Here is an 11,640-nt window from a genome sequence, read left to right on the forward strand (position 1 = left end):
GAGAGAGGAAAAGAGACAGATAGTGTGAAGAAACAGAGAGAGGGAGGATTCATTTTTGTTAGGTCAGGGTAGAGGGGGATATGGGGCAAAGGTGAGTTATTGGAGTTGAGATACAGATCAGCCTTACAGATTTAATTGAATGGCCGAACAGGCTCAAGGGGCTGAATGGCCTCCTCCTGTTCCTATGTTCCTACGAGCAAGAGAGGGAGAGAGGCGGAGAGGGAAAGAGAGCGCGCGAGAAGGGGGAGAGAGGAAGAGAGAGCGCGACAGGAGGAGAGCGAGAGGAAGAGAGAAAAAGAGAGAGAGCGAAAGCGCGAGGGAGAGAAAAAGAGAGAGCGAGACGAGGAGAGAGGAAGAGAGAACGAGAGGAGAAGGTGAGAGAGAGAGAGAGAGAGAGAGAGAGAGAGAGAGAGAGGGGAGCGGAGCAGGAGAGGAAATAAATGTATTTTTCACCGAATGAAAAAAGTACGTTCTCACCACCAGCTGGTTTCCCGCCTCTTGCTCGATCTTCAGCCTCTCTTCCACCTGCTGACGGAAGCCGTGATACTGTCGATCGCTGAAGGGAGGGCGCTCGTAGCCGCTCAGGTCCAGCTGCCCCGCCAACGTCCGCACCAAAGCATCGCGTCTCTTGACGTTCTCCTGCTGACGATCAGCCAGCAGCTGAAGTCGCCCTGAAGGGAAATGTTTTACTCAAGGGAGATACACACACACACATACAGACACACACATCCCGCAACCCCTTAAGATACACGTGTTTCCCCGCGTAATGATCCCTTCAAAAAAAATAAAAATAATAATAACCATTTGATTATTGCATTTGCATTTGATATTGCCCTTCGAGACGTCTCAAAGCGCTTCACGGGATGTCCCGTAAACTGTATATTTTCTGGGTGAGACTCGGGGATTTTTTCGGGGGCTATTGGTGCAAAGTGGCTGTGTTTAACCTCTCGGTTAAATTCATTAATTCGTTACATTAATTAATTCGTCCGCGGATTGTCGTCCAGCTCTCCGGAAGAGCGGGAGCGCAGGTGAGCGCGCGAGTTCAAGAATGCGTGCGCGCCGGCCGGTGTGTTAAGGTTTTTTTGCGCGCGCTTATAGTGCGGTGATGTAAAGTTTATCATTACCTGATGGATGCAGGATGTGTGTGTGAGTGCATTTCCCTTGAGTGAAATGTCAAGCGCTTCTATGAATAGACAACGTGGGCTGTAATTGATGAAAAGGAGATCTCTCTGATAGCTACGTGCAAAATATATAACAATAATAATCCTGGCATTTTATAGAGCACCTTATCATGTCGTCGAGACGTCTCAAACTGCTTCAAAGAATACACTGTAAAGTGTAAAGATCGTCTGTTATTTTGTGGGTGCAATATGCATTAATTCCCTTCTTCACCCAGCAAATTAGTGGAGTGAGTGAAGGCAGTTGAGATAGGGATTTCCATCTAAAAACCACCGCCCCTTCCGACCCCCCCCCACCACCCACCACCTCCATTTACTTACCCTGTTCAACCAGCATATCGGACTTCTGCCGGTTGAGTTTCTGACACCTCTGGTTGACTCTCTCCAGCTCCCGCTGCCGATCGGTCACCAGCCTGGTCTTCTCGCTCACTGTTCTCTGGTGATTCTGGTACGTATCTATCAGCTGCTCGTCCGTTCCTTGGAAGACCTGAGGGTCAGAACACAGGGGGGACGGACGTTAATTGATCCCGGGCTAAAGGTCGGAAATATCCTGGGGGAAGGAGTGGGGAAGGGGAGGGAACAACACAGTCGCAGTTAGACATACAGTCATGTACTTTCCATGTTAATCACCTGAAATGTCTCTGCCTCTACCCTGGTCTGAGGAACATAGGAGTTGCTAGACGAAAAAAGACCAAGGTCCATCTAATTCGCCTTCTCCCACCCTGGTAGGGGCATTGCTACGATAATGGAGATGTTGACAGCAATTAATTCTGCCTACCATCGCAGGGGAAAGCTTTGGGAACCTTTGATCCAAAAGTTGCCTGGTTCTTCCAAACATACCACACTTGTCATGTCTCACATGGCTCATGCACTGCATCCCCCCAAAATATTATTGTCGAAAAGAAATCTGTCTTGATTTGCATTTGAATGAATTGCCTTCACCTGGAAACCTGTTCCATAGCTAACATAGGAACGAGGTGCAAGGATCAGAAAGGTTCCAGATAATGTCCCCCACCCTTTCTCCCAATCTATGCTGAGTTGGTGGAACTCAATCAAGGTGGTAATGGAGGAGAAGATTACCCGTAAAAGTGTTTTCAAAGCCTAGTTCAAAAACGTGAAGCTACAAATACCAATGGCCTTAAAGTGGGGACTGCAGTTTCTGCCGACCTGTTCCATTTTCATTTCCAAATCTTGATTGTCTTCCTCCATTTGCTTCTTCCTACTCTCCAGGGCTTTGATCTCGTTGTCCACTTTTATCACCTTAGCCAGGCTCTGGTCGATCTCCAGCAAGCGATTCTGGGATTGACAAGACAGAAGCAAATTCACTTGGCCTGTCTGACCAAAAACGCTTGAAAAGTTGGGTCCTTAAGATGGGTTTTGAGGGCAGGGAGGGAGAGGACAAGACAACAACAATACAGCGTTTAGGTTCTTCCAAAGCCTGGAAGATCACTATCCATTTCTTTTTTAAAGAAGACCACAGACATGCACACAACAAACACACTCAAAAAAAAAAACGCTTTGTGAATTGGTTGGTTATGTGTTATTGGCGGCAATCCATAAGAAATAGCACAGCGCTGATAACACAGACAAACAGCTATATCTTATTGATGAACCTCAGTGATCGCTGACTACAAAGGCAAAGTTTGAGCAGATTAGAAACATTATCTAAACCCTAAAACCACATTAAAGAGTTTTGCAATCGCTCTCGAGTCACTTTCTTTCTCCAAAAACAAACCCTGGGAGGTTCTGGAGTCCAATAGCGTTGTGGTTACCGGACTTGCCTTGCGAGCGAGAGGACCCGGGTTCGATTCCTGGCCTGGATGAAACCATAGGCAAGTTTCCTTACTCTACGAGCCTCTGTTTACCCAGCAGTAAGTAGGAACCTGGTTGTTGGTCGACTGGCAGATTGCTTTTCCGGGAATAATAATCCTTTAAAAAAATAATAATTTGGTCCCTCAATCCACGATTGAGTGTTTGTGGGACGCTGCTGTGCGCAATTGGCTGCCAAAGTGGGCAGCTAATGGATGAAAATGGCTCAACTTGATATAGCACCTGATCACGTCTTCGAGACGTCTCAAGGCACTTCACAGAATATCCTGTAAAGTGTAGTGACTGTGGATTTTTGTGGGCGAAACGCGGCAGCCACCCGGGTTAAATGGGATTGAAGGGATCGCTGTTAAAAAGAGCCGGCGAACAGACGCGGTGGGCCCGACGACCTTCTTCTGTGCTGTCAATTGCTGATGTTTCTGTGGTATCTGCACTGCAGTGAACTTGGCTTCAGAGCATCTGCACCATCGAAACCCCAGGCCCTCAAAGCTGCTGTTCGCTAAAAAAGAAACACTTCTCGACAGATTGAGATCAGGTTCAGGGGATTTGAACACCGTAGAATTTTTTCCAAAAAAGCTCAAATGAAAACCCCTCGTAAATGCTTCGTAAGGCCCGTGATATAAGCAAAGGTAAAAGTTTTTTTTTGCTGTAAGAGCCGTGAATTAGCTGTAATGGGTATTTTTTTTAAAAATCATTTGAACATCCGTTCAGCATTGATGTAATCTCCAGAGGCGTTAGGTTTACGTTGTCAGTTAGTTACTTGGTTGGTTTGGTGTGCTGCTGCGAGTCTCACTGCCGACAGGGTTTGAAACTAATCTCCATGACTGAAGTCTCTCTTATTCTAGCATTGAGCTGTATCCTCCAGTGTATCCACCAGTGAGTTGGGAAATTACAAAGCACCTTGATATCTCCACTGGGTGTGAAGGTGGGGGGGGGGGGGGGGGGGAGGGAGAGGGGGAGGAGGAGGAGGGAGAATAATCATCGAATGGAATCCAGGTGCTACTTTAATAAAAAAGGAAGTGAAGAGGAGGTTAGAAATAAATTATTTTACACCCAAGGCGCTTCCGAGTCGAAAGGTTGGCGGTACAAGCCCCCACATTCCATGGGACTTGGAATCACCTGGTCTTTAAACTGACGCGGGACTGCAGAGCTGGGGGTGTGTGGCGCTGTCGGAGGTGCCGTCCTTCGGATAAGACGTTAAACTGACACCACGTCTTCCAGTTCGGGAAGATCCCTTGGCACGATTCGAAAGAGAAGCGACTTTCTCTCTACTCCCGGTGTCCTGTCCTGGCCAACAGTCCCCCGCTAGCTGTTTGTGGGGACGCTGCTGTGTGCAATTGACTGTTACGTTTCGCCCCCAAGAATACACAGTCACTCCTGTGAAGTATATCCTGTGAAGCGCTTTGAGACGTCCCAACGGCGTGGCAAGACGCGACATCAAACGCAAGGATTATTACTGTTATTAGAATTGTCTGCCGCAAACCATAACTGCGGCAGAGATCCATAGTTTAATTTAAATGAGGTTTTAGAAGGTAGCGATGTACAGAGCAGAAGGAGGCCATTCGGCCCTTCGAGTCTGCACCGGCTCTCAGAGCAAGTCGTCCATTCAATCCCATTGCCCTGCTCTATCCTCACATCCCTTCAAGCCTCTATCCTTCACATACAATACAAAGTTACACTTGCATAGCGCCTTTCATGTCGGGAGGACGTCCCAAGGCGCTGTTGGATGCCTCAAGCATCTGTTTGATCCTGTTTGTTGGGTCAAATGCAAGGATTATTTATTATTCATTACCACACGGTGTTCACAGTGAAGAATGAAGAGCGTTACCTCCAATGGATCGATCTGATTTTCTATCGATTGGACATTCTCTTTGGAGGCCGCCAGTTGGGTCTCTTTGTTGGTCAGCTGATCCCTTATCTCGTGGGCTTTCTCCTTGTTTTGTTTGAGGTACTTGAGTTCTCCCTGACACTCTCGGACTCGCTGAGCCTGTTTCTGGCGTACTTGTCGTAGCGTCTCCAAAGCCTTAATGTACCTGTGGGAAGGTGAGCAGATTCACGCTGTGACTCAAACCGCTGTTACTCAACTTAGCATTCGCACCGACACAGAAAGCAACCGAATTGTACGCTCAAGTCCAATCTTCACAAACTAACCCTTGAAGACATTTGCCGTTGATATATGCCTGGCTCAGTTGGTTGCACTCTCGCCTCTGAGTCAGACGGTTGTGGGTTCAAGCCCTCACTTGCCATTTGATACAGCGCCTGATCATATCGTCGAGATGTCTCAAAGCGCTTCACAGGAAATACTGTAGGTTGACTGTGTATTTTGTGGGCGAAACGTGGCAGCCAGTCTGCGGACAGCAACGCCTCTCAATCACCCACGGAGGGAATGACCAATTTTATATGTGGGGGGACAGTCGGCCAGGACGGTTTATCGTCTCATCCGAAGGATGGCGTCTGCGACAATGCAACACCACCCATCCCCTCCAGCGCTGTGTTGGAACGTCAGCTTAGACTTGTCTCATCACAGCCGTGAGACACGCAGGTTTTTTTTTTCTGCTTTAACATTAATATCAGTGCAGTGCAGATAAGGAAAGAATACCTCAGTTATCATCATACATTACCAAAAGTAAACTTCTGGTCAGATGCAATCAAAAGTTCAAAGCGCTACTCACGAAGATGAGTCTGTATTCAGATAAAAATCATGATATGGATCAATACTATACAGCACGATGAAGCTATCTAAAGGGCGCTGTAGCATACATCTGTAGTTGTCACAGGTTCAATCCAGGAAATCCTGCTTGGACGTGAAGTAAGGAGACTTGCCTATGGTTTTGCCCCGGCCGGGAATCGAACCTGAGTCCTATCGCTTGCGAGGCAAGTGCTCGAACCACTACCCTACAGGACTCCACGGGAATATTGGAGGAGAAGGAAGCTTACCTGGTGGCCGAAAAAATATCATCAAACTTCTGCTTCAGAGTTTTTCCTTCACTCAGAGGCCAGTTTGAATCTTCCTGGTGGCAAAATATGACGTTGTTTATCACGGCTTTGGAAACGCCCAGTGCACTGATCATCTCCCTGTCTATCTCTGCGCACTTGGAGCTCAGGCTGATTTTCTCTCCGTGCCTTCAAAGAAAGAAATCCGAAGCATTAGGGTTTTAGATAAAAATACAGTTCCGCAACTTGACCTTAAAATCACGAGAGAACGTTTCGATGAAGAGACCCTTTGGCCCATTTGATCTCACCCTTCCAGATTCCCCCCACCTTACTATCCTCCCGTTACATCGCTGTTTTCCGCACTACACTGTAAGGGTGATATAAAAATCCTTGCATTTGATATAGCGCCTTAACACATCGTTGAGAAGACTTAAAGCGCTTCTCAGAATATACTGTAAAGTGAATTCACTGTGTATTTTATGGGCAAAACCCGGCAGCCAATTGAACACAGCAGCGTCCCACAAACAGTCGTGGGTTGAGTGACCAAAATGCTACCCAGATAGTTCTTACTGTCTGGAAAGCACTGCCTGAAAGAGTGGTGGAAGCAGATTTGCTAATACCTTCCAAAGGGAATTGGATAGGTATTTATAAAGGAAACATTTCGGGGCTTTAGGGTAAGAGCGGAGGAGTGGGACTAGTTGGTAGCTGTTTCAAAGAGCAGGCACAGTCATGGAGGGCCGAATGGCCTCCTTCTGTGCTGTAAGACTCTACGATTCTGATGTCCTGTAAAATGCAGCCCGCGTGGATGATGACAGAGGGGCCTCACTGAGCGAGAGGCTGCTTTGCTCAGTTGAAGAACTCTTTTCACCTGAGGCGAGTGATCAGTCCCTCCAGGGTTTTGAATTCTATCTTCTTCCCTTTCTGGGTGCAAAGCAGTGACTTCTGCACCGCCACCGTCTCCCCATTCACGTCTCGGAACTGCAGACGAATTTGGGCTCGCACGTCAGTCTCGTGGGCAACCTAGATTAACGATAAGATATGTAGATTTTACAGGACAGCCGAGGTTGTCAATGCTGACAGTGGCATCTTAAGGGCATCTTTATCTTTTTTTTGTAGTGGTGGTGTGGGGGGGGGGAGGGAGAGGAGGGGCGGGGAGAGGAGAAAGGGGTTGGACGTGCAGACTAGACTATTCCTGTCTGAAATGGTTACTGGAACAAGTTACAGTTACACAGCACCTCATTTGAAATCATTACTGATCACACCGGGACACCTCAAAGCGCTTCCCAGGTAGTTCCCGTCAAGTGCATATGCGGCAGCCAATTTGAGTGGTAAATGGATCACTGGAATTATTCGAACCGTTGATTTATCTGTGGGTGGGGTGGGGGGGGTGCAGGTGGGGAGGAGGGGGAACGTTGGTCAGGGCAGAGCAGCGTTCCCCCTAGACCGTGAGCTCAGGTTTTACGGATGAAACCCGCTACCTTGTGAATCAGAGATGAAGTGCTACTAAACAGAGAACAGATAGATGTCAGAACGAATATGTGACCGTAATCACAATCGCAGCTCCAGCATTGCCTCTGGACTCACAGAAGATGACTGGTTCCTTGCACCACTCGTGTTTAGTCTGCAACACAGACACGAGTAGATCTTCCTGGGTTTGGGAGGGGAAAACCCGGAACAAATAGAAAATTAAACAGAAGTCTAAACCTAAACATGAGCAATGCTTACGAGGCAGGGCGGAAGGGAACAAGGATAATTACATTATTTAGAACAAATTACCTAACAAAATGAATCAAGCGACACTAAAACATGAAGATGATTACCATATGTACCAACCAAATAAACAGGGATCACACTCAAGTATTTCAACATTCTGGAAGGATCAAGTGACCACACTCCTTCCCTCATCTGTGGACTCATTGAACAAGATTTTTTTCATGTGTTCGTTGAGCGAGTGTTGGTCAGGGCATCAAGCGAGACTCCCTTTTCTTTTACATGCAGGAATGGTAAGGGGGTGACCTCAATTGGTGTGTAATGCAGGTTAGGTTAGGGTAGGGTACGGTGGGAGGGTGAGATTGGGATTCCGATGAACACCTCTGAAATTTCCATGAGTAGGTAGGATGCATGGAACTCCGTTCGGTTTGGATTCTCTTAAGCGGAAGATTTCCGAATGTGTCAAGACACCTGGCCGACCCCCAAAAAACAATAATAATACTGGTAAAAATAATACAACGCCTCACTGCATCTTCGAGAGGTCTCAAAGCGCTTCACGGGACACATCGTACAGTGCATTGACTGTATTTTGTGGGCGAAACAAGCACATTGAGGACACGACGAAAATTCTTAAAAACTATCAAACTTTGGTATAAAAGTGTTTTGTTCCCAAAGGGGGGAGGGGGGGGGGTTGAAAAAACTCCAGATATGGTTACAGTTGATTTGTCATCTGATATTCAGTAAATAAAAGTGTACTTTTTTTGACCACAGGAAAAATCACCGAGTCGGTGAGTAAGTCCTAATTATCTTGCACCATCAATGACCAAATGATTAACTTGGTGGTTACAGGAATACACACAGTCACCCCCTGCCCTATGGCACTCTGACTTGGAAGGATTAAAGGAAACTGAGTAGGAACAGATGTGAAACCATTTTAGTAGCTATTCTTTGCTGCTGTCATCGGGCGCCGAGCAAACCTCACAAAGATAACTGATTTAGATCTTGGGCCTCCTTCAAGTCACTTCCTTCTGGGCTCCACAGAAGTCCAGCGGAGGAAACTCCAACCATCAGAAGGCGGCCGGAAGGCGTCCAGGAGCTCAGCGGTTAGAGCACTCGCCTCGCAAGTGAGAGGACCTTGGTTCGATTCCCGGGCAGGGCAAAACTTTGGGCAAGTTTCCTTGCTCCACACACACAGACACACACACACACACCTGTTTGCCGAGCACTAAGTGGGAACCCAGTGGTTAGTCGATTGGCGGATTGATTTTCCGGTGGTAATAATCCCTTCAAAAAAATGGAACGCTGCCTCTTGAATTAAGATAATCCTTTCTATCTGATACAGCGCCTTTCAGGATGGCAGCACGTCTCAAAGCGCTTCGCAGGATTTAGTGACGGTACAGCGAATGTCTATTATTCTTAAATACATACAGGCAACCAAATTGTGCCTCACAACGCTCCACAAAGAGCCATGAGGTGAATGACCAATTTTATTTGGGTGTGGGGGAGGGAGGGAGGGAGTGAGTGAGGGGGTGAGCATCATTGTCCAGGACATCGGGAGAGAGAAACTCTCCTCTCTTCTTCTGAATTTGTTTACGAGTCCAAAAGGTAGTCAGAAAAGCTGAGACATGACGAGCTCCGAGATAAGGGTATCGAGGTGTATGGGACCAAGGGCGGGTAATTGGAGTTGAGGCACAGATCAGCCACGATCTCACAGAATGGCCTCCTCCTGTTCCTACGTGTTAGGGAGCGGCTGAGATCCCAGCGAAAGACTGACAACATCAAGGAAGACGAGAGGATATTGGGAGAAAAACGCCCATCAATCAAATGCAGCGGATTTGCACAGTTACCTTTGGATCATGTACAAACGTGTTGCCTTTCGTTCCAGGCGGGAAATCGCTGGTGCAAATGTACTTCAGGCACTCGATTATGGTCTGCAAACGGACAGAAGGCAAGTTAAGAACAAGGACCACAGATGAATTGTCTAAAGCAAACAGTTCAATCTACTGTAGGTTATAAGAAAGCGACTGCAGGGTTTCTTTTGACAGAATTTTGCATTGCAAATCCCCAATCCCGACCATGACTGGTGCACAGTAAACCTCACACAAGCCGTGTCAGTTGGGCCCGTACATCTAATACGACTTGCGCAAAATATGAGTTAGAGATAATTATTTGGGGAGGACAAGTTTGCAGGGCTATGGGGAGAGCGCGGGGGGAAGTGGGATTGAATTGGATAGCTCTTTTCAAAGGGGTGGCACAGACGCGATGGGCCGAATGGCCTCCTTCTGTGCTGCATAATTCTATCTCAAACTTGCATACAATGTAAACTCTTAAACACGATTTGGGCAGATGTACGACTTGGGCCGAGGGGGAGGGGGGGACGGGGGGGGGGTCTCCAACCTTTTGGCTGCTGAGGGCCGGCAGCCTTCTTTGAGAAACATCCACGGGCTGCAAAAGCAATATTTTTTGTGTTTCCCTTCCGGAAGCATTACGTAACATTGACGGGTTATGGGTGTGTGGGGGAGTGGGTGGGCCAGACGAAATGGAGGGAGGTCGGATGAAATCGGGCCGGGGGCCGCATCCGGCCCGCGGGCCGCCAATTGGACCACCCTGAGTTAGGCCATGATACGATTTATCCAGATCAGACTTGTGCGAGTTTTACTGTACCTGACGGCATAGGGTAGACACGCGCTTACCCATCCAGCGTGAGACACGTTCACATCAGGGCCCGTTAGTGTCTCTTGTCCCTCCCAAGAAGTTGGGACACATCCCACAGAGTTTGTAGCCGGCGTCGGGCAAATACGGGAAGAACACTTGGTTTCATAACGCTGACACCCTCACGTAACGGGGCAACTCCACGCAAACGCTACGTGCAATCAACGCAATCTCTCTCCGACGCTTCCAGTTGACCGACTTACTGTTTTTCCCGCTCCGTTGGGTCCCACCAGCACCGTCAGCGGAGTGGAGAAGGTGATAACCTGCTTGTGTCTGTCGTCGATCCCAAAACTCCTCACCCCCTGAATGCTCATCTTCTCAATCTTGGACATCTCGGCGATCCCTTTTGGATGGAGGCCGATGCGCGGCCGAGCACGGGGCAAGGAAAACCTCCGCAGACCTGAATTATACCAACGGCGGTCATAAGTGTTTGCCCGCAAAAAAACACACAGCCGCTCCACTGTACAGCATAGCCGGCGAAGCGCTTTGAGACAGCTCGGCGCTGCGATAAGGCGCTGTATCCAACGCAAATATTATTATTAACGCACTTCAAAAGGCCGCCCCCGGTTTTAATCCAAATCCACACCCCGGACGGACTTGCCAAAGCAACGCTCGATGCTGCATTGACCACGTAGAGCCCTACACGCTTTAAAGGGTGCGGTCACCCCCAACGCACCGGGCGGTATGCGGTGTGCGTGCGGCCTGGGAGCGTCCAAGAGGGTCAACCCCCGGGACCCGCCGTGGCGGGTTATCCTGCGATGGATTAACTACCGGAGAATTATTCTGCCGCTGCACGTCTGCAAAGTGAAAGCAAAACCAAGGGATTGACATGTGACTCAGATGGGGCTGTCGGCCGCAGCTCCTGTTATTCCCTTGAGTTAGCGGCACAGACGCTGCTCTGCTCTGCTCTGCATCGGCAGCAATTCGACGAGGGTGGGGGGTGGGGGGCGCGGGGGGGGGGGGGGTGTGGGGGGTGGGGTGTGGGGTGGGGGGGAGGGGTGTGGGGGGGGGAGGGGGTGATAATGAGAATATGGTGGTGGTGGGGGGGGGTTAATGAGAACATGGGGGGTAATGGGACCATGGGGGGAGGGGGAGGGGGTGGGGGGCTTTGACGACCCGCAACGATAAGATCTAATGGTCATCTCAAGACTGTAGAGACAGACCTTTCCGTCCCCCACTAACACCCGTGAGTCGGGTGAGGTTCCTCACTCCGCGCGTCTGATAATAAATAATAAATAATAAATAACCCCTCCAGAGGGGGGGAGAGGGGGGGGAGGGG

The 11,640-nt window shown here is 48.8% G+C and overlaps 1 protein-coding gene across 1 annotated transcript in view; it reads right to left on the reverse strand.

Moving 5' to 3' along the window:
- Positions 1–10,785, reverse strand: part of rad50 (RAD50 homolog, double strand break repair protein) — a 37,685-nt gene extending 26,900 nt beyond the window's left edge. Inside the window, exons 1-8 of the mRNA XM_007901978.2 lie at positions 10,565–10,785; positions 9,497–9,580; positions 6,808–6,959; positions 5,943–6,128; positions 4,834–5,038; positions 2,346–2,474; positions 1,500–1,665; positions 478–671 (exon numbers count right to left, since the gene is read on the reverse strand). Coding sequence (XP_007900169.1) covers positions 478–671; positions 1,500–1,665; positions 2,346–2,474; positions 4,834–5,038; positions 5,943–6,128; positions 6,808–6,959; positions 9,497–9,580; positions 10,565–10,693 — 1,245 coding nt within the window. The 5' untranslated portion in view covers positions 10,694–10,785. The remainder of the gene's footprint in view (positions 1–477; positions 672–1,499; positions 1,666–2,345; positions 2,475–4,833; positions 5,039–5,942; positions 6,129–6,807; positions 6,960–9,496; positions 9,581–10,564) is intronic.
- Positions 10,786–11,640: the final 855 nt, after the last annotated feature.

The sequence above is a fragment of the Callorhinchus milii genome, unplaced genomic scaffold (assembly GCF_018977255.1).
Source record: "Callorhinchus milii isolate IMCB2004 unplaced genomic scaffold, IMCB_Cmil_1.0 Scaffold13, whole genome shotgun sequence".
NCBI lineage: Eukaryota > Metazoa > Chordata > Chondrichthyes > Chimaeriformes > Callorhinchidae > Callorhinchus > Callorhinchus milii.